Below are 24,018 nucleotides of genomic sequence, written 5' to 3'. Positions count from 1 at the left end.
GATGTACCTTTAACACTGGAATAAGAAGTCAAGATTTTTTTTCGATGATGTCTGAATTTGAATGAGTGTGTTGCCTAGACACTTGACTGTGTCAGACTTTAGATATTTCTAATAAGCATGCCTTTAAACTGCACTCATTAGCATAAAAGCCATGGGAACAATAGAATAAAAGGAAATAAACTCAAAGAGCACTTATAAGTATTTTTTGTACGATGTGAGGGTCCAAGGACAGAGGGTGTCGTATTGTCATACTGATATTCTGTACAAACTGTGAAGTCCACTGAGACAAATGTAACATTTGTGATATTGGGCTATATAATTGATTGATTGATTGATTGATTGATTGATTGATTGATTGATTGGAAAAGAAAACTGATTCTGTCTCAAGGTGTATCCACTCGACCTTAAACAGGTTATGTGTATAGACTGTATATTGTGTAATCACTTTCTTGTAGGTTAATATTCACAAGTTGCATAAACGTTGGCAATTGATAAGGGAGATATCTGCTATGAAACGTGTTGCCGTTTCTTCAACAATGTACTGAAACACACTTATGATAAACAGAAATCAGTGTGTTTTCTTTCCCTCATTTAACCTTACCTAAACTCTGACAAACATCTTTTTCAGATACATCCCTCTCCTAAATGATTAGTGTCTAGCTTTTCTCTCCTCACTCCCCGCTCTGATACTTGCTCCCTAATGCTTTCCTATTTCCTCAGCTTCCTCTTCCCCACCACACTCCCCCTAGTAAGTCTTCTGAAAATCCATCAAAAAAAGTTTTAAGGACAGCCTCGACATTATACAGATAGAGCTTCACGTAGTGATGTCTAATGGGCAATGGCAGTGAGCTGTGGAAATGCTGCTGATGCTCAATTTTCTCATCTTGTCCAATGCAGGCAGACATTTTGCCTGCGGTAGGCTGAGATTAGTGCACGCAGTGTACGGGTAGTTCTGGACCAAACAGTGCAGCCAATTAAGGGGACTTGTTTTAAAACGACAATTACCGTCATTAAAGGTGACATCTGCTTTTAATACATGACTGATGACATCCAATTAAAAGTCTTCATTTGATTTATGACTTAACTTCAAAGCCACTTAAAAGCCTTTCCCTCCAAAATACTAACATGAGAGGATTTTGAAGTATTAGACATCAATCAATGAATCACAAAGAGATGGAACAAAAAGGGTATAGCATTTAATAATGTTCAAAAAGCCTGAAACATAAAGCTCTGCATACAACTTGACTGTCCTTGAACAGACCATTATCTAATTTCTCCTTAAATGCCAATCACAAAGTCGATGCATTTTGCAAATAATGTCTACTTAGCATTCTCTCCCATAGCGAGCTGTTTTCATTAGGCATGTTAGCTGCACCCTGCACATATAAATCAGTTTACTATGCCACAAACTAGAAACCAGCCTGGAGCTGTTTTATAAAAAGGACAATTTATCTCACCACACTCAGCCCAATTTCATCCCACACCAACTACGCCACTAAACTGCACAACTAATTAAACAAATTCCTTTCCATTTGTGGAACCAGTTAAAACACCAAATCTAAAATAGATATACACACAGTCCCCATAGTCTAGATTAAGATGTATGGTTCACAATTTAGAGTTAATTTTTAAAACCCTTCAAGAATATATACACACACAGACAAGAGGCTGTTGAACTTGACAGCTGCAGGATGTGTCCTTTGAAAATGGAAAATGAGGACGCCATATTTGTCTCTATTTGTGTTTAAGCAAACCACATGATCAATTCCCAGTTGGCTATGTAGTCTACTTACTCAGGGATGAAGTGAACAGGCGAATGTTAGCAGCGTCAGTTAATGGCCTTGATGAATCTGTCTCTGTACACTCAGTATGCCTGATGAAAACCTTATATTTCTAAAGCCAGTGTTCACTGGGGGGTTGGATTCTGCACACAAGATACAGGCACTTAACGCGTGATGGTTAATGAAAGCTCAAAAGCTTTGTTTGAAGAAAAAAAAAAACGCAGCTATAAAACATTGAGTTTCCTTAATGGGAGGTTTGTGTCCGTTGGGAGCTGCGTCTTACGCATATGCAGCGCTGACCTTCAGGAAGTATTTTCATGAGGTACTTAATTTTAAGAGGTATAACTGTTCTGATGGGGATCATTATTTAGCCTGTACCTTTTAGTATTTCATATTGTGCCAACGTTGAAATCCAAAAGTACATCTTGCTGTTGCTTAAAGACGTTTGCTGGAATACAAAATAAAGGTTGGAAAGCTTTTTATCTATGCTGCTCCATTAAAGCATCTTTAGCAATACAAATGTAGGAACTACGGGTGTAACGGTTCACAAACATTTCGGTTCAGCACGTACCTCGGTTTTTAGGTCACGGTTTCGGGAACGTTTTCGGTACAGCAGAAAAAATGATCACAAAACATGTAATATGTTTTTGGGGTTTTTAATTATTATTAAACTGTGAATAATGTATTCACTCAAATAAATACAAAATATTAAACAAACATTAAGGTGCAGGATTTCGATGAACTGAAATAATCTGTATTTGAACGTTACTGTAGGCCTACTAGGAACACATAAGCTGCTGTGCCATACTTTGAATATGTGTTTTATTAAGTTTACAAGTTAAAGAGACCGATGTATAGAATTTCAAAACTATTTAGGGATTATAAAATACACATTTAATTTTGTTCTACTCAACCACTCAAATGTGGGCTCACCTAATATTATTAACTGGTTAAAGGAATTGAAAGTGTCAGCCTCTTGTGTGCAATTTGGTTTTGTGAATTATGTGTTCCAAACAGCTCTTTGTGTGAGGTTTAGCAAGGATTTTACACTCTCAAAATGTCTAATACTGTTCTTGTCTGCTGTCTCTCTCAGGGCGCTGTTCACTGACACTCTGCCAGCTGTCCTGCTGAAGCACCACCAGTGAAGTCTTCCTCCAGGATACTCGACATCGCTCTATTTCTTCTAACCTGTGGGGGAACTTTTCACACTGAGCCACGTGACTGGCCTTGCACTACGTACAGTACACGCGGTCATCGTGCTTTGCTGCCTCTAAAGATCATCTGTGTGAACTGAAAAGGAAGCGATTAAAATTTAACAGAGGAGAGTGAGGCGGAAACTGAGAGGGAAGAAGAAAGGAGCCTCTGAACCAAACTGTCAAAACCTGTAATCTGCACAGGACCAAACTGTCCATCACAGCCTCAAACATACTCCATTTACCATGAAAGAACTGTGAAATGTGGGTTTTTAATAATTGTTATAATACGACTAATAAGTAAGGACTCTTAGCTGGATATCTTAGAGCTGTGAAAATCCCACTTATTCTGTCCTTGCTCCTCATTCTTTATAACCACTAACTAGTTATTCAAAGCCAGTATAACTGTACTATTCCTGCATGACCCACTGCTTGCATGAGTATCCAGGATTGCTTTTGACTTCGAAGAAGGACCCTTAAGCTCTCAACCATCTTCTGACTGTCGGCCCAACTGTAGCATTTGGGTGTGGAGCAGTGGCTTCAGAATAAGGCCTCTGGACGCTTGTTGAAGATGACTTGAGCTGGCAGGCCTAAAAGCCCCTTACCCCAGAGAGAGAGAGGAAGAGAGAGAGAGAGCTTGGCAGTAGGACACACACACACACGACAATAATGTGGGTGCCGAGGCGGCTTTGAGCCATGCTGGTGTTGCAACTTGCGGAGCCCTGGAGTACAGGCTATCATCATCCCTATCATCATTCACCCAAGCTGAGGAAGATTCAACGGCCCCGAGGAGCGAGGCTACACTTGTGAACCATTCAAAGACAAGTTCGCTAACACACAGAGATCCACGGTTACATCTTCAGTCACACACAAAGACACAATAATACTTCTCTTCACAAATCCTTTGATACAGGAAAAACACAGCTGCAGCGGACGCAAAAAGCACAGAGACTGACCAGGTTAGACCAATCACACCCTCGGTTGGACCTTTTACACACACACACACACACACACACACACACACACACACACACACACACACACACACACACACACACACACACACAAACTCTTTCTGCTTTCACCGCAATGAAAAACACCACACGTATGTTACTTTCAGCTACGTGATCGGAAAGAACACCAACACGCAATGGCTCTGTGCTTACACAAAGGCTTTTATTTCTGAACATGATTGAAATGTTAAGGGTGGGGGCCTGCAAAGTGAGAGGGAGGCGAATGCGGAGGCGAGAAAGCTGAGGCCAAGAGGGAGTGAGAAAGAGAAGGTGGGGAAAAACAAGAGGTGGGGGGTCTGCTGCATCTAAATGAAATAGAAACTAAGTCGCCATGAGGGAGAGTGGAAGTCTGGGCAGGAGGACTGAACTAGAGCTGATTGATCCAATCTCAGTGTGTATCAACGGAGGACTGGAGAGGAAACGATAAAAGAGGATTAGAAAGAGAAAGAAAGATAGGGGAGGAGAGTAGGAGGGCGACTGCACGGACACTTCTGCAAACAAACCTGAGAGTGGATATAATGAAAGATTATGAAGGGGAGAAAGTGGAGGTGGGCGGATTGGAGAGGTATATGGCGTGAAAAATAAAGATGCAGAGAGGAGAGCGCCATAAGGGAGAGCGACAGTTGGAGAGAGTGAGAGGACGAGGCAGGGAGGCGAGAAGACAGAAAATATAAGGATCATTAAGAGGATGTGTAGAAAACCTTGGCATGTACTTTAGGCAAAAACACACAAACAGGTTGGTGCCAAGCCGTATTTATGAAAGGGAAGCGGGGATAGTGTGGCTACGAAACATATGCTAGTTGATATTCATAGAGCATTCCCAATACGGTTTCAGCTCCTACCTTGAAACTCCTTTCTGTGTGCATGTGTTCCTCTCCCTTAATTTCTCTGTATCTCAAATGCTGGGAAACAGTCAGATGTAAGCTTAAAATACTATTAGGAAAAGAGAAAAATAGAGTCTAGGTTGATGCCAAATTGTACGGCTCACGCACATGAAATCACATTCTGCTTGTGTCGAGGTGAGACAGGAGCTGGTTGTTGTTGAACACACACACACACACACACACACACACACACACACACACACACACACACACACACACACACACACACACACTAACAAGCATAGATAGGTACACAAATGCAGCTACTTTATGCACCAATTTCTCACAGAAAAAGAACACGCAATCATTCTTTTGCACCAAACTCAGCTGATACTTTCTTGAGTCTTCACTGCCAGAAACTCATTTCCCCTCTCCTCCACTGACTGTCCAGCTCTCCATCTGTCTCCTCGCCTCCCTCCCTCCCTTCCTTCCTTCCTTCCTTCCTTCCGTCTATTCTATTGTTGCCATCTCTTGTTTGCTTTGCATGGATTTTGACTGCAGCCAAGGGGTAATTTTGCATCTAGCACTGAGTTCACATTCGAACACACGCACATACACAAGCATGTATGCACAGAAGGGGGGGGAGGGGACAAAAACTTGCCTTTAGAGGATTTGTTTATCAAATGTGCTGTCAAATCATGTCAGGCACTTCACATCAGAGTAGATTTTTTTTTGCCCCAGGCTAACCAAAAGATAGCATTCAAATAAGAGTACATGTAATTTCTACAACTTTCACTACTGTATATTATTCATATACTATAAACAGTGCGCTGTGGATGCGAGTGCCCTGCGATCATTTTATCTGAATTGTAAATGTATGTTATTGATGTTGGTGTCAGGGAATCGCTAGGAGACATTTCATAAAACATAGACTGAGGAACGTATTAATGTTGCAGAAAAAAATGCTTCTCTGTAAAATATCTCGCTAAAACATTTCTTGGGATTTCTAGACCACTTTCCTGAATCATTTATATACATTTCACGAACAATAACAACCAAGAGAAAGCATGCATTATACATGTCATCTTGTACTGAGAAACTGTTCTGTATGTGAATGCTTTGTGATCAGTATGTTCACTTATTTGTGTGTGTGTGTGTGTTTTGGTCATCGCCTTGTGTTTATGACATACCGGTCAGAACCTGTGAAGTTATATTTTTCAATTCATTCTGTTAAAATTATTCTCTCTGTAATTTCATTGGAGGGTCAGATATAGTGCAGTTACAGCAAGTTTACTAATTCTGGTGTCTTCAAAAGAAATCAACAGCACTGTGGGCAATTAATCTGATTTCCTTTCCCCCGACTCTTCTCCATTTTAGTTTCATGTCACTCACTCCATTTCAGTTAATCGCCCCGAAACATTTCTTCCACTCTTTATTTTCACCATCAAACTGTCACTGTCCAATTTTCTCCATCTTTGTCATCATTCTATTGTTTTCTCTGATTCTTTTAATCTTCTTTGCCCGCTCACTCAACCCTTCATCGCACTCTCCGCCTCTAAATGTCCGTTTGTCTTCTGCTTGGTCGCTCTGACCCATATAATACTGAACAACCCCTACAAACTATCTCCGTCTTTTCTATCCCCAAAACTTCTCCGCCTTTAGATAAAAGAACATTACTTTATACAGTAGGTAGAAAATACAGCACTTTGTGGTTTGACTTTCATAAACTTGTCCTTTTTTTACTTTAGTTAACTGCAAAAAGCGTATTTGATTTGAGACTCAGTTACAGCAGTGGTACTTAAATCAAGTTTCTCATTTTCTCTCTTTTCAATCAGGAGCTGAGCACAACATGGCGGCTGAGAGTCTTGCTGAGCTCCGCGACTGGCTCTTTCTGCTCCTCCTGTGCCTCACCTTATTGGCTGAGGTGCTGGAACTGGCGGCAGCGGCAATTGCCATGGAAACGGGCGAAGGAGATGAGGGCATTGTGTGTCCGTCTGTGTGCCGCTGTGATGAGGGTTTTGTCTACTGCAACGACCGTGGCCTGAGTATAATTCCTCCCCTACCATTAATGGCTGCCATCCTCTACTTGCAGAGCAACCGGGTGAAAAACTCCGGCCTGCCTCCCTCACTGGAACGCAGCACTTCCATACGAGTAATTTACCTGTATGCTAACCATCTGGATGAATTCCCTATACACCTCCCGCCTTCGTTACGGGAGCTCCATCTGCAGGATAATAATATACGAACGTTACCGAGATCAGCTCTGACAAAGTTACCATTACTAGAACGTTTGCACCTGGATGATAACTCTATATCCACAGTTAGCATCCAGGAGCGAGCTTTTTCTGGGACTCCACGGCTTCGACTGCTGTTCCTTTCTCGAAACCACCTGTCAAGCATCCCTGCAGGCATGCCAGCATCCTTGGAAGAGTTGCGACTTGACGACAACAGAATAAGCACCATCCCAACACATGCCTTCCGTGGGCTCTCCTCCCTTCGACGCTTGGTTCTGGATGGGAACCTGTTGGCCAACACACGAATTGCAGATGACACCTTTTCCCGTCTCTCCAACCTGACTGAGCTGTCACTGGTCAGGAATGCTTTGCAGTCGCCGCCAGTCTACCTTCCTTCGTCTCACCTTGTGCGCCTCCATTTACAAGACAACGGGATGACTCACATACCACGGGGGTCCCTGGACGGCATGCGGCGGCTTCAGAGGTTGGACCTGTCGGGAAACAATCTGACCACTCTTCCACGAGGGCTTCTGAAGGACACAGAAAGCCTGGAGCTGCTACTGCTGCGAGGAAACCCGTGGTACTGCGGCTGCAACCTTCGCTGGCTCCACGCATGGCTGCACAGCCGGGGGGCTGCGGTGACAGTCAGGGGTCTGACCTGTCAGGGCCCAGAGCCTGTGAGGGGCCAAGCCCTCAGAGAACTAGCCTCCCTGATGGAGCAGTGTGAAGGCCCTCCTGGTGGTCCTGGTACTGGAATGGGGATGATCCCAGCAGAAAAAGACGGAGGAGGTGAAGATGACATTGGAGGGGGCCAAGCTGTGGCTTCGGTTCCCCATGGCAGCAGCACCACATCTCCTCTGATGGTCCCCACTCAAGGATCCCTCTTCACCCTTATCGCCAAGCGGCCGGGCTTTGTTATACCTCTGCCTCCCGGTGAAGGGGGGCAGGTCTCTGGAGAGGCCCTGGAGCTGACTGTAAAACCTCTTTCTCCGGACAGTGTGCTGGTAAGTTGGCTTTGCCCCGAACCGGCACCCTCCTTTCGTCTGTCGTGGCTGAGGTTGGGAAGCACTGCATCTCTTGGTTCCATAACAGAGACTCTAGTACCTGGAGAGAGGAGGCAGTACTTCCTTACCCAGCTTACCCCACGCTCCCATTACCTCATCTGTTTGCTGCCACTAAGACAGGAATCCTCTTTTGGGGGTTCCAGCATGGGTTCATCTCGAATTGGCAGCATGGACACAGACAGTAAAGACTCGATCCCAACCTGCGCTCAGATAGAGACTGGAGAGGCTCAGGTCAGCGCAGGAGGGGAGGGGTCTGATAAAGATGGTAAGGACTCAGAACTAACAGCCCTGCCATTGGCTGGGATTATAGGTGGTGCCACAGCATTAGTAAGCCTGCTGTTAATCTTTGGCATCTTCTGCTGGTATGGACAGAGATCAGGCTATGTGTCCGGGGACTCAGGTACATACGGCAGGGGCCGGGGTGGAAAACATTATGATGACTATGTTGAGTCGGGCACCAAGAAAGACACTTCCATCTTAGAGATCAGGGCACCTCCTGCAGGGTTTCAGATGACAGCTATGGCCCATCAGCCCCTGCAGCCTAAGCTGGAGGACGTCACCTACATCCACACCATTTTTCCCTCTTCTTCCTCTTCCTCTTCCCAAGCTAACGGGACATACAGGAGCAACCATGGAGCCGGCAGCCTCAATGGCACCATCCTCAGCCAAACCAGCCACCATCGTGTCACTTATGGTACCAACCGGGGCTACCGAGAGGGTGGGATCCCCGACATAGATTATGCCTATACGTGATGATACACGGAAACACTCCCTGAACCACTAATGCCCGGCGCCATTTCTATGATGACGACCCCTTGGCTGGTGGCCATTTGTCCTTGGTTTCCAAAGTACCCTCTGTGCCTCTGATGGTTCAATTCTGATTGGTTTGCTAAGTAGAAAAGACTGATTTTGGCTATGTTGAATTGACATTGCTGTTGAGTGACAGAAGTAACAGTCCTACTATACTCTACTACTGTATACTACTTTATACAGAAAGACTTTCTTTCAGCGCTGATTACAGTTATAAATGGTTACGTTTTCTCTTTTGGATATCTCAGTGTCTTTTAAACCTACTGTTCTTCTCAGCTCATTATAATACACAGTAACTTATTTGAGGTTGATATACTAGGCTTAGCTGATTTAGCAGGAGATATATTTATTATATGGGGAAAAGGCACTTGATGTGTATAGAGATAGGTCTCATATCTTCCTAACAACTGTAAGCTCTGTGCTGTATAGATAAAAGGGATGACAGAGGGAAAAATCAATGGTTGTTATAACCCACAGATGACAATGCATCATGGTTGACATGAAAAGATGTGTTCCTAGTGTCCCCTTTTTCCCTCTAGTTTATTCCCCTCCTTTTTAATTTGAACACGTTTCAGCCTCTTTCGCTTTTCTTTTTTTTTTGGCTGTGGCTCTTTCCTTTTATTTCTCTTGTGTCTTTTGTGGTGCCGTGAGCAGAGGACGACTTTGTTCTCGCCAAGGGAGCTGACAGCAGTGATAACAGTTCTGACAGAGACAGGAGACACAACCCACAGAATGGGGAGACTAATGAGAGGGGGAGAGAGAGAGAGCGGGGGTGATGGATATATGGATGGTAAGAAAATAAAATAAGACAAGGAGAGAGAGGGGTTCTGTTTTGGGGATGGAGGCGCTGAGAGAGGTGTGTTGGCTGAAGGCAGACAGCGAGGACAGAAAATGAGAGACAAAAGGAAGATGAGGAAAAAAGGGCGTGTGACAAATTCAGCGGCAGGAGGTAGAAAAGCAGACAAAAGGAAGAAGATGGGGGAACAAGAAGGATGCAGGCGGGGGGAAAAGAGGGGTGATCACTGGAATATTGTGTAATCATCATCCAACATTTTACCCAAGTTTTACCCTCAGTGTATCCACTGCTGCACTCAGCAAATACATGACTTCACACTTCCATCAAGGACTGATGTTTTCAGTTTCCTGTGATCAAAATTGAAAGAATCAAACTAAATTGTTACAGCAGTTTTCGCCTGTATCTTTATCATGACATGGAACCATTAAGATGCTAATGTTTGTAGGGAAAAAAAAAATATGGAATTAAAGACAATCAGAGAAAAACATAATAAAGTAAAATAATTGCCACGACTGCAGGATAAATGACTAGCTTGAGAAGGACAGCTATTCAAATCTCAGAATAAAGAAAAAGTATGTACCCATGTCTCCAATTTCTATTGTAGTCTGGTTTTATTAAATTACATTTGCAAATGAAGTGTAAGAAACGTAATTATACATCTTAAAATAGTAACCCATTATCATCTTGAGGCTGGTTAAACCTACTTAATTGAAATAAGTTTTAGCAGCTAATGATTTTTGTGCGGAATTCTCTACTCTAATAACTCTTTGCTCAAATTAATTCATAACTATCTGTCTTTCCAATTTTAATCTGAAAGTTGAAGTTGTTAATGTTTTATAGATATTTAAAATACAAGTAGGTATACGTGTTGGCAAAATGAATTAGACTAATTATTTAATTGAAAAAATAATTGTCAGATTAATCACAAAGATTTGTATTATCTCAAAGTATGCCTCAGTAAAAAAATCCAAATAAAGATATATTTCAATTTGCATTCTCTGAGAAAAAGTACATTAGATGACAAATGTCATACAGTGTTACAGGCCAAAGTCCAGACAGTCATAAACAGGGATCCCAGCCTGACCGCTACACTGTGCAGTTTAACAAACAAACATATGAAGAACACAAACACACCGCATGAAGAAGGACGCAGCACCTGCTCTCCGACTGCCTCTCACTGACTCCACTAATATACTTTTCTGGAGGAGGAACATCAAAAGGAAAAGACTGACAAACAGCCAGACATGAAAAGAGAAAAAGGAGAGGGTGGAGAGTGAGAAATAAAGAGCGAGGCCGTAGAGGGAAGGATCCTGATGAGTGATATTCATGTATACAGAACCTCCAACCGATTCTTACTTACAGAAGCTCTCTTTCTCTTTTCCGACCTGGGTTAATGTCGTAACCAGTCGTATAGGACCAGCTCGTGCAGATTTTTTTATTTTATTTTTGCTGCATTTCTTTTTCTTTTCTTTTTTGAAAGAGCACTGAAGCTTCATTTTTTTATTCTGTGCAAAAAAATCCTTTTTCCTTTTGAAAATGTCACCCTCAGATGTGATAATGAAAACACTCTTATGTATAAACATAAAAATGGGTGCAACACGCTATTCCATTTACTGGTCTGTCGTCTTTTTTTCTACAAGGATGAATAAAGACTTCTAAAAAGAAAAAGTAGTTCCTCGTGTTTTCTCTGTGCTGTTTGAGTGTCTGTGCTGTGTGAGTGAGTAAGTGTGTGGGGGGTTCATTAAATCTGAAACAAAGGCTGAAGATGTCAAATACTGCACTGGATGGCTTAAAAAAAATCAAAATCAATGGGATTCTCAAGATTATTAATACGATTTATGACAAGATGGCATGGACCTCGTTAAATCACACACACTGGATGAATACATCAGCTGCTCCAATTCAATTTGAAAGATTTTGCCAGGCCAAAGCAGACGCATGTGTTTTTATACCGAGAAGTTTGCGTAATAATGTGCACCAGGCAACATGAGAAACTGTGTGTGCATTTGTATGGATGCATTTCTGCTCTGTGCTCGGGAAGACATGCCTCTCATTCTAAGTGAGTGCTAATACTTGTGTAAGCGTGGATCAATATAACGAACGGGGGAGTGTATAAGTGTCCATCTAAGAGTAACTGCTCATGTTGGGTGTTTGTGAAGGACAGAGTCACAAGGAAATGTACTTTATATAGATAGAAATGGGTTCTTTTACTGTCTGTGTCTGAGAGGGAGATACAAACAGGCTTCATGTGAATGTTTATCTTAAGGATTTTCAAATTATACGTTTGTGTGTGTGCACCAACGCACGCTGTAAGTGTGATGCAGCTGTAGCTCCACGCCTGTGCTCTTAACGACAATACCCTGAGTTCTCATCAGTCATTATGGAGGCCTTTCACTGTCGCAGTCCATTATCTAGCATCAAGCCCTCTAGCTTAATTATTCCAACTCGCATTAAACCCGAGAAATAGATGTATGCTAAGACTCGAGTATATCTGAGCCTGAAATGATTTCTTCTGAAAATAGGATCAAAATAGATTTTTCAGATGAGCCTGTATTGTGTTACTCAAACAGTAAACATCTTCAACATATCAAATCAATCTACATTGATGTGCATATGAGCACAACAGTAATGCCTCTATTTAAATGGCTTTTAATTCAGGACATTTCTGAATACTTCCTCCATTATAATCCCTCTATTTCTCTAACAAATGAGCTCAAAAAAAGATTTGCAATAAAATGGTCAGTTGCATTTTAAACTACTAGCTCCAACACAGGGCTGTTAAGAGTGATGTAAAGCTGCATTGCACGATAAAGTGGCTTCCCTTGTTTGCATGCGTTATAAGCTTCTTTAGCAAAAGACCAACGTGTTCCCATAAATGCATGCATTTGGTTGAAGGCATGCACACAATCAGCCAGCTATGCACGTGAACAGAATAATTTCAACACCATTTATCTTTTCAGATAAAAATGTTCCTACAAGTTTGCATCATTCACGGAAGGTGCATTCACAGCAGGGCCACCAATATACAAATCACGAGTGAGCAAGAAATAGGAATACTATAAACATTTAAGTGCATGCGCAAACAGCAATGCTTAACCATAAACCACTAACCCTAACTATGTCTCTATCCGTCAATCCAGCTCAAGACACCTAGAGCTTTAAGGTGTTGTTGGCGCACACACACACACACACACACACACACACACACACACACACACACACACACACACACACACACACACACACACACACACACACACACACACACACACACACACACACACACACACACACACACACACACACACACACAACCTTCGAGTGCCAGGGGAATAATGGTCCCAATGTAACGCAAAACACTTTATTCTCACACACTGCAAGAGACCAGTGAAGTACCTCAGAGGTATGAACTGATCTAACAACAACAACAACAACAAAACATTAAGCCTCGGTGGTCTGGATTCCTCTGTAGCAATAGATGGAGAGGACATCACTGGAATAAACAAGGCCGAGAACAAAGTAAGACAGCCTCCAGGGGATTATAACAACACCGACTGTATGAGTTAGGCTGTCTATCAGAAGAGGAGCCACTTTGGTGCCACTGCAAGGCGTTTCAAGTGATGGAAAAAAAAATCTTCTGCCATAACCATGCTGAGAGCATGTGCAAATAGAAAAATTGCCCTTGTACCACAGTGGTCCTCAATTCAATTCAATTCAATTCAATTTCAGTGTGTTTTTTTTTCTGCTTCATGAGCCCTTATACCATTTTATTATTTTCTAACCTGCTTTTAGTATGTAAGAAATTATCTGAAAATTAAAAACATTTATAACCTCACGCAGGGTCATTCTCTGTCCTAGTCTGACATTAAGTGAAAAGTTGATGGTCTCTTTTTTTCTTTACGATAAACCATCATGCATTCAGTTTGATCTCCTGACTTCACGGGGAAATGTGAGGAGGAACTGTGGCTGAGGAGTGCTTCAGGCTCCTGCTGGATGGGGTCCTCCAGAGCTCTCAGCCTTCAATCACGGTCGGTTCGCTGCCCACCTCTCCGGGGCTCGACACTCTGGACCGACCGAGCACTTGTAGTTATGGCAACTTGTGATTCCTCTGGAGTACTGACTCTCAGACGTTCTTCAGCAGAGAGAGACACATCGCACCAAAAACATAAATGAACCCTAGGAACACAGTCAATTATTTATCACCTTGTTAAAAATGCCGGAAAGTGGATTGTGATCACACTAGAGGTCCATCATTTATTAAATTCTCTACAAAGGCTGATCAATTTAATGATAAAACATTTGAAATTAATAAAATATTCTCAAATTAATGGAATCACAACTATTGATCTACTGTAATTTAAAGAGAAATATTATGTTACTGCTCTCCATCTTTGTTACAATTAGTTACAACGTCCAGTTTACAGTTTTTAAATTGCTTTTGAAGTTCAAAACTTTGACGAAGCAGTTCATTAATTTAATACAAATGCCAGCCTAGAACTTGCTCATCATATAAAACCCTTAAAAAAAGCATAACCCTTTAATGTTTGATAAATTCTTGAGACCGACCAATTCTCTATAAACACATCCACACTATAATGTGCAAAGATTAACAGCTCATACATGAATGCAGAAAAAGGTCTCGCTCATGCATGTGCAGACCACTATCCTGTCACATGCTGTTGATTTTGCAGGAGTCACGGAGTAAAGGGTGTAATAAATCTTTTCAGTGCTTGTTACTGTGATTGAGGTTTTTTTTTTTATCGCACTACATCACAGTGCCCTTGACTTTTTTATAAAAGAGAAATACACCTGCATTTTGCATTCGGTTTACGAGGCACACATCAGAAAATATCACATTTTTACTTTCAGGGCTGAATATGCTTCATTTGTTAATCGTAATTGTGAAAAATGAAGACTCTTTATTGTGCACAGAAAACAGATGTTAACCAATCATAGCTCTATCTATGACAATACATTTTACTGCACAATATAAGCTGCTGAGTTCTTTCTCTATTCCCTTGACTTCATTCCTCTTTAGAGACTGTACAGGATGTTTATGACCATGCCTACGTTGACCTTTTAGTTTGTGGCACTGTAAACTGCACCTACATTTTCTACTTTCAGCAAACAATATACAACGTAAGAACTGTTGGACTGATTGATTGACCTGTCCATCAGTCCGGCTCCAACCCCACCCGTGAACAATGCTGACAAAAGGATGAGTGGATAAACAGTTCCTATAAATAGTCTTGTAATATCCTAAGCTGTGATAATGCAGCGGGGCCTGAGCATTGGGCACCACTTCACAACAACGCCTAAAAGATCGCAATTACAAGATGGTAATTGTGTGTGTGTGTGTGTGTGTGTGTGTGTGTGTGTGTGTGTGTGTGTGTGTGTGTGTGTGTGTGTGTGTGTGTGTGTGTGTGTGTGTGTGTGCTGCGCGTACTCTCTGCATACTCTCTGCGTGACTTGTGTGTGATTATGTGACAAAAGCATCGTCTGCGATGAGGACATGAGAGCAGACAATGGAGAGACAGGAAAAGGACTCAGGGTTAGATCCAGGCCCATTTTGGAGGTTACAATGATACATGCTTGCTTTGTACTTTGTTCACTAAGCTATGATTACAAAGATGACAGAAAATGGAGCCTTATTGAAAGGCTTTATAGTAATTATTATTCAAATAGCACTTACTACAATGAGGATAATCTTCTACCAATGTGCTTTTAATTTCCGTATCTTCATTTTTTCTCATTTAGTCTTATGTGGCTCGGTTCTCGTCAACATCCTTTGCACAGCCGGTTCAGTGGAACAGGGTTTGATTCAAATGTCAAAAGTCTAGATGAGAAAAATCAATCATCAAAGGTTGATAAACTCATTAAAAAAGCCATTCATCAGGTGATTGTGGGGCCACTTAGTGTGGGCTTTTTTAAGCAGCTGCTCAAGTATTCGACCACAGCAGCCAAGGAGACGGGGACTTTGGATGCACAGCCAAATACTTAATGCTAGGCTTATTACCTCTCTGGCACTAAAACCAATATTTGAAAAAAGGTGCACTATTATTATCATAAAGAACTGGGAATGCAAACGATTATTGCTACACTAAGGAGTGCATTAAGTGAGACGGCATAGAGAATTGAACTCTGCCCTACACAAGGAAAGACATACACGTTTGACAGCTGGCTGCTCTACAAACTGCACATTATTGTCACACTGTCACAACCTCAGAGGACTTACTTTATATACTGTAATATAAATAAGTCTTTTCACATTCATTTTGCCATTTTAAATGTAAAGTGAAGCCACTGTCTTATCATCTAAGCCTACACGAATACTTAAAGTTAAAGCAGGTTTAGCTCTTCTACATTTACCTTATACATTATGCTATAATCACTTTGTTTGTGTATCCAAATTAATTGTTTTCAAAAGTTCCTCTATAAATAAATTTTGGTTTGACTGTACACCTTTTAAAAATTGGGGAAAGTTTGACTTTTCTTTTAAATTGTCCAAAACAGAAGATCTGACAACATGCCCACTTTATGTAACGAATGTCCAGGAGAGTGGAGGAGAAAGTGTAAGGAAAGATTTGTGGCTCTTTTTTCATGTGTCTCACATCAATTTCAGTCACTTTTTATGCCTTTGAGGAGTTACTGCCCAGAACTGTGTGATGTTATTCCCAACGTATTAAACAACAAAGTCAAGAAAAAGACATAGAGCTCATGGCCACAGTTCAAGAAGGCAGTGGGATGCAGTCAGGGTAAAAAAAGGCTGTTCAGCAGCCTGATCATCACACTGAACTGCCGTTGCACTCGTTCCATTCAGCGCGACGTGGTGTTCATGTTATATCTTGTTATGAGGGGTAATGTTCTAACCATTCATTATCAAGTTAGACATTTGTAACGTAATATCCAGTCAACATGGAAGCTATGGTGGTAGAGGATGGAAGTACTAACAATTTCACAAAGTCTAAAGAAATAAATATTCATCTATATTGCATACGCTAATCACTCAGAACATTTGCAAACAATATGTGAATTTCATAGTTTGTCCAGCGACTGACAAATGTAGCTTAACTTAAGACAGGGCATAAGAACTAAATTGAATCAACTGCTTCCTCCTCAGAGCCTTCAGAAGATCTTCTCCAATCCAACGAGGGGTCGCAGCGCTGCAAACAAAGATGTTTGAACGCAGCACTTGTCTTGATGACAGAAGCTCTGATGGGCCAAGTGCTGATGATCAGGCTGACTCCTTTTCTCTTTTACTCCTTCATTCACTTCATCTCCTTCCATCTCCCACATCGGCCCAATCAGGCTAATGAGGCTCGCACTTCCTCCATCCCTTCCTGCTCACTAAAGTGCCGATTGATTGGAGGGGTGGGAAAGCTTTTAACAAGGGAGGGGTGGGAGAGAAATAATTAGCACGAATGAGCTTTTCTGCAAACTCCTTCATTTTAGCTTTTCTTTTCCCGTTTATTTACTGACCTGGACAACATTAAGGATTAACTCTCCAAGGGTACGTTAACTTCTCAATGTCAGGGTGTAAATCAATCTGAAGCTGTAAACAGAGTCCCGTTTGTCTATTAACAATGTCTCCCTCCTTTCAGGTCACAGCACTCCAATGATGTGTAAGTGGGAGCCGTAAAGAATAAAGAAAGTGAAAGGAGAAGAGGAATCTGTGGTGATGCACCATGAAGAATCTGAGTTTTTCTCCCATCTTCCGTCTCAAAAGTGAGACACAAACTCGCCATTAGAGCATCCCGCGGAAATTCTGGGCACTGAACCTTGAAAGCTTAAATGTTACCGTACACGTGGCCCAAATGACCAGTACAGAGGTCTTTCTGAGAGTTGTACCGTAATTAACTCGGACAGATCTGGACTGAAAAAACTAGAGCAGCAGCACTGTCTAAATACATGCTGCAGCCAATGGCACGGAGTCAGTGCATCCTCTGAACTTAGCCTGTGGCAAAGAGACAGATCTAAGAGGACAGAGTGGACATAACAAAACTTCAGTGCAGTGATAAAAAGTGTGAATTTCAAGCGCCTATTAGCTATAGGAAAACAAGGGCACGGTCAGCTGTGTGCATGTTAAGAAACCTATCAAAAAAAAGCGTTATTTGAAAAGCGAGCAGAAATCGATAGCTGAACGAAAAGAAAAAAACAGTTTGAAATTAAATTTGAAGCGTAGAGACCCTGACTCCTCACAGTGGTGGGCCTCAGATCGTCTTAAGCTTTGAAGATGAAATACACCCACAGCCTTTAATTAACTTTCCATCAAAAGTGAGCCACTTAAAGAAGGCGTGGAAGACTTCTTTTCTTTTCATTGATATGCATTTTTAAATCATAAGGAGAATTAAGTGGGAGCAAAACAAATACAGAGAAAAATGTATCTAACTTGGATATTTGCTTTTTTTAGAAGCAATATTACTGTACAGGGAGCATGTTAAGTACACATTACATGACATGTTACTTGTTAGACGCTTTTATCCAAAGCGACTTATATACTTGATACTGTGGGCAATCCCCACAGGAGCAATTTGGGGTGAAGTGTCTCAGGGACACAACGACATGCTGACTGCAGTGGGGTTTGAACCTGTGATAATAATAATAATAAATATAATTTCATTATTAATTTCATTCATTCACTTACGGGCATATAAATACACTTTTTTGTTATATACACAGCATTTATAAAGACGTGTTCCCAGGCTCTCAAAATGTGAAGTTTTCCTGTTTCCTGTCCAAATACTAGTGAACTTAATAACTTTTGGTTTTGAACTGTTGATTGTATAAAAACAAGCAATTTGAAGCCATTTTTGTAACATAAAATAAAAATGGCAAAACACAACAAACAACAACAGTAGTGTTTTTCTGTAGGCCTGATGCATTTCTTTAAATTTGCATCACAACTAATGCAAACAGAAGCAACTAAATAATTAGCTGTTGCTGCAACTGTCACAATATTAGAAACATTTACCATAATCAACGCTGACTTGGTATCGTTGGTATTCTTTGTGGTAAAGCACAAGACCCCGGCCCTGCCTTTGACCCTGCTTATCACAACGATCATCCTAATGATGACCTTCCAGTTTAAAATCTGTACAGATAAGAGTCTGACACATTTCCCCCTCACACTCTTTTATTGGCTCTTGCACAGCACATCATCTTTCCACTAAAAATATAAAATGGGTTAAGGTCTCCATGTGGCTCACTTGATGCTGTAGGTTTGTTCCGGTTTAGTAAGGGAGTAGTAGTGTTTGGAAATGGAATTTAAATGTCAGACGGCTTCCATCTGTAATGTGATTTTCCAATGAACAAAAATAAAGAGAAACAAAAACAAGTATTCATTGCTAAGGAATATATATATAAATAAAAACAACACCCTGATCGAATAAGTCAGCAGTTGATTTAATAATGGGGGCTCTGTGTTCAGAGCGTGCCGTTTCCCTGCAGCTAAATATCACACACCTGCCATCAATAAAAGTATTTCTGCTTAAAACCTGATTAACGTCAGCTGGTTCTGTAGGATTTGTTCGAATGATAGCCATGGTTACAGAGAGTTACCAAAGAAACTGGGGGATCTAATTGTTGAAAAGTATCAACAGGGGAGACATTTGAAGGCATTACATTTAACATGGAGCACTGGGGAGTTTTTCCTTGTTCACTGCATGGGTCTAATGACAGAGGATGTAGTATTCTGTATAGTCTGTAAAACCCCCTGAAACTATTTAAGATATTGGGCTATACAAATCAAATGTAATTGATCGATTGACTGTCAAAATGAACATCAGTGGAGAAAATGTAGCACCACAGAGAAATTGCAAAAAAAGGACAACTCTCCCAAGGCGAGGAAAGAACGAGGAGAAGGGCTACTAAGAGGAACACTGAAGGAACTACAGGAATTTCTGGCACGCACTGATCACTCCTTGCATGTGACCAACAACTCCGTATTCTGGCCATCTGGGCGAGGTAAAGAGTGGCAGGATGGAAGCCTTTTCTTTCAAAAAAGAAGTACCAAGCCTGTCTGAATTATGACAAAAGATTTATTCAGTCAACCCCAAACCATGTGAGAGAATGTGTTATGGTCTAATAAGAGAAAGGTTAAACGTTCTGGCCCTTGACCTAAAAGATAATTCGGCACAATGCCAATAGAGCTCATTATCCAATGAACACCTTTCCCACTGTGAGGCACGGTGGTGGTAGCAGGTGGAAGCAGCCCCAAAGCATCTCTGCTGGGTCAGGGGATCTTGTCAAGATAGACAGGATAATGATAAGCTCCAAATGTCAAGATATTTTGGCACAAAACCTGCTGGCCTCTGTCAGAAAGAGGAATTTCACATTCCATCATCAGAATGACCTAAAGCACATACAAGTCGACCAAGGCACGGCTTCAAAAATGAAAATTCAGAGACTTCAGCCCAATCAGGGCCCAGACCTCGAGCTCATCAAAAAGATGTGGGGAGAAAGAGAGATTTACACAGGAGAAATGCAAAAGGTGCTTCCACAAAACAATAAATGGGCAGTGTGCAGACTCATGTTCTAAATAATTAACTACCTGCTTTTTTTCTATGGTTTTTTGCTTGTTGGAAGATCACATTAAATATGGAACTAGTCTGACATTTAAGTTTTGGTTATTTCTGTCTCTACATTACAATAACCTGCAATGTCATAAGTCTGTGTTGACTTTTTATATCTACCGTAGCTCGTTGACTTTAGAGTGGTCTAGGTTTTGACAGCACATCATATTTACTCTGAAACTGAAGCAGCATCAGCAATAGCAATTTGCCTCTGTAAGTGCCTGTGTGTTCCGACAGTTGACGGGCATATTGTGAGAACGTGTCCATTAGCACCGCTTCACAAAACACATACGCAGCGCAGTGGGGATACTGCTATAGGAACTAAAGCCAAGGAAGTACAGTTACTACAGCAGGGAGAAGCAGTGCAGATCATGAGGGATCTGTAACCTGTTCTGCTTCAGAGCAGCAGCCTTTCAACCCATTATACTTTATGAGTAAACAACACAACCTTAAACCATAATGGCCTTAGAGTGCAGACCTCCACCAAGGCCAAGGGTGTATTCACATGCTCCCTTTTTGAGTTGGGAAGTAATTATTTTGAACTTGGTGTGTACATGTGTATAAACAGCAGGTTGGTAATTGTTTTCATGTTGTTGTTTTCAACTCGAGGAAAACCTTTGAAGTGATTTTCCCAGAAGGCAACACATTTTTCAGATTATTCCGACACTAAACGAATGCAGCACAAACACCAAATCTTGCAATTTTCTCGAAAGTAAAACATAATGCATATATCACATTGGTGTTTTTGATCCGCTATAAAATATAACGTTATACCTTTAACTATGCTTCGTTGTTCAATCAAGAAAACTGGGCCAGTCATTTTTATATAATCCTGCTGTCAGCAGAAAGACAAACAAACAGACAGACAATATGAGCAGGAAACATAAACATCCTCGGTGGAGGAAATTAATTCGTAAAAAAGAAGAAAGGTCTGCTGAGAGGAGCGAGAAGATTATAATTTCATCTTGCTTTCATTTAAAAGTCCCGTATGCATCAAAACACACACAGATCAATTCAGTCAGGCAAACTTTAAAGCATCTGTTTTGAGGCTTTCTTAGAGCACACACACACATGTAAGATATCTGTCTGCGATAGCAAACTTGGTGTGACATTTTGCATCTTGTAATATGAGCCTGTCCTAAGAGGAGCTGACAAGAGCTCTAGGGTGGATGTAGGGTAGCTGCAGCACAGAGAGACATAGAGAGCACACACTGTGAGGGCCTCTGGGGCCTCGACAGTCTCTGTTCTGGGCTTTTCATCACCTCCCCTGAACCTCGTCACTAACAGGGAGGCTGGCTGGATCATAGCAACACGTCCCTGCTGATTAAAACCTTGGATAAGTAACTTAATGAAAAAGTGGCAGCTATCTAAGGGTGACAAGCAGCCTTGAAAACATTAATTCCTCAGGCAAGAAAAAAATTCTACAGCTGGCTACAACTTGATTATCCTCTAATAAGGGCTACATGATGTACATACTTAAAACAAACAGAATATCAAAAGCTTGGGCACTGACACTGGAATAGATACTGTGGCATTCAAAGTAGATCTGTGACAAAAATCACTTAATCCCTGGCCTGATGCTGGAAAATCCCTTATAAAGTGGTTAAGCATGCAAAGATTTCCAATCCATGTCCTCTATTACCCCCAGTCAAATGAGGAAAAGGCAGCTCAGGTAAGATCTGAAAAACAATTTTAGTCGCTTTGTAGCAATTTACACCAACAAGTCAAGCCTGACAATCTTCCATACACACTCTAGCACAGTGGCGAAAGCCCGTAGGTCTGCCAGGCTGATTTTGGCGCTAGTGTTAAGCTCTTCTGACAAAGCCAGCTAAGAATCAGTGAAGCCTTGCAGAAGGACTGTGACGCTCTGCCACTGTAGGGTAATGCTCTTGCAAGGGGTCTTTACCTGCAGGACCAAGGGTCCCCCCCAGGTTTATCCTCTTAAATTCACCATACAGGATAAGTGAGCACATCTCTCCCACCTTTTTCCTCCAGCTGTTCTAGATGATGTCCTGCTGTCTGAGTGTACTCGTTCATGCCTTCCTTCCACACCAATGCCCTCATCTTGCTCATCCTCTACGACCCTAAATCCTCATAACTAACCCCCACTACAGCTATCAGTCATCATCAAACACAGCTTTCTCTGGAATCAATAAAAGATGTTCCACTGCTGGGTTGAATTTATATTACACCCGATGGAAGCATCCAAGCTAAAAAAATACTGATGTTCAATAATTAACGCTGATCCCACACACCCATCCGCATATAGTGTTTTGTAATAATGCATCATTGAGTTTATATTTAAAGGTTTCAGCTCTACTGATATCTTCAGTTCAAGATGTATTTGTTTCCTATTACATTTTTATTGATATCCGATCAATCCATCTTTACATTGTATATAAAGGGAGATAATGTGAAAGCTTTGAATACCATGCAGGAGAAGCCAAAGTGATGTAGAGATTAGGAGTGTTATTTCCACTAACGTCCAGAACCTTCAGAAATTCTATTAATTTTATAAGACGAAGAAAAGGAGATTTTGACTTGCATTTGCTTAGCCACATTTTCTTCATATTTTATCTCTTTTTACTTTTCATATCTTCAGTATGTGGCACTCTTGGAGGAGCCTGTGACCTAAGATTGGCTATTGTCAAATATACAATAAACCCTTTTCAGCTTATAAACTTTAAAATGTTGAATTTGAGAGGCTGTAATCAGAGAATGTTTGGCACTTTGTTCAAGAAATCCCTCAAACAATAAGTCAGTTATTAATATAGTTGATCAATATTGTTTTTGGCCTTCTACTTATCGATCATTATAGAACCATTTTAACAAAAATGTACATGATGATCAAATTTTGAGTTGTCTTGAAGGATAAGCGTTTAACACATTCACTTGTGCCACTAGAACAAGCTGAGCGAGGCAGCGAGGCACTATCACTCGACAACTCATGCACCAAGAGTCACCAACGAGGCAGGCGTAACACATCTGTCAAGCAGTCAAGAAATACTGTGCAGGATGTTATAAAGATGGTGAGCCAAGGAAGAAAGTATACAAAGATTTCAGAGCAAAAAGAAATCCACGTTCCTAAAACAAACTGCTTGACAGGAGTGTTTGGAAAATGTTCCTGAACAACCGAAGGAAGGAAATAAATGCCTCTGAACTTTGGTTCATTTTTTTAAAATTGTGATTTCAAGCTTTCTTAAAAAAAATGCAATCTTGTTCGTTAATTGATTAACTGTATTTCATATTCATTGACATTTGCATTTTTTTTTTACCAGTTTCTTTTATTTGCTTAAATAAGGAATGCATCTTCAAATTCTGAACTTAAATGGATGCAACATATTACATTTATTCGTCATAAGGTAAATGGCATTGTTATCGAGTAACTACATTGATAAAGAATAGATATTAAATGTTTGCTTATGTTTCTCCCAGTTGTTAATAAACGATTTAAAAAACAAGTTGGATCAAGTGGAAAATGCATCGTCACAAAGCAGTAAAATAACATTAATGCAACAGTCAAATTATTCCAGAAACATTTATTAAAATAATGACTACTTTTATTTTTGATGATTTAAATATATTTTGCAGATTATACTTACATTTATTTGAATGCACAACTACTTGTAGTAAAGTATTTTCACAGTGTGATATTAGTACTTTTACTTAAATAGAGGATCAGAATATTTCTTCCATCACTGTTGATTATTTGATCCACAGGCTTTTAGGTTT

General features: G+C 41.0%; 2 protein-coding genes across 4 annotated transcripts in view; one reads left to right on the top strand and one right to left on the bottom strand.

Annotated features, from left to right (window-relative positions):
* Positions 1-11,360, top strand: part of LOC104955614 (leucine-rich repeat transmembrane protein FLRT1-like) — a 30,639-nt gene extending 19,279 nt beyond the window's left edge. For 2 of the 3 annotated variants that reach the window (XM_010782975.1, XM_010782976.1), the window contains exons 2-3: positions 2,875-3,933; positions 6,647-11,360. In XM_010782975.1, the coding sequence (XP_010781277.1) occupies positions 6,661-8,862 (2,202 nt within the window). In that variant the 5' untranslated portion in view covers positions 2,875-3,933; positions 6,647-6,660 and the 3' untranslated portion in view covers positions 8,863-11,360. The remainder of the gene's footprint in view (positions 1-2,874; positions 3,934-6,646) is intronic. The other variant, XM_010782977.1, reaches the window with a different exon arrangement.
* macrod1 (mono-ADP ribosylhydrolase 1) overlaps positions 1-24,018 on the bottom strand; it is a gene marked incomplete at its 3' end in the record, with an annotated part of 107,569 nt that overhangs the window by 74,913 nt on the left and 8,638 nt on the right. The gene's annotated exons all lie outside the window — the stretch shown is intronic.

Source organism: Notothenia coriiceps, unplaced genomic scaffold, assembly GCF_000735185.1.
Source record: "Notothenia coriiceps isolate Sejong01 unplaced genomic scaffold, NC01 NC01_scaffold00024668, whole genome shotgun sequence".
Classification (NCBI taxonomy): domain Eukaryota; kingdom Metazoa; phylum Chordata; class Actinopteri; order Perciformes; family Nototheniidae; genus Notothenia; species Notothenia coriiceps.
This window is presented reverse-complemented; position numbering and strand designations above follow the sequence as displayed.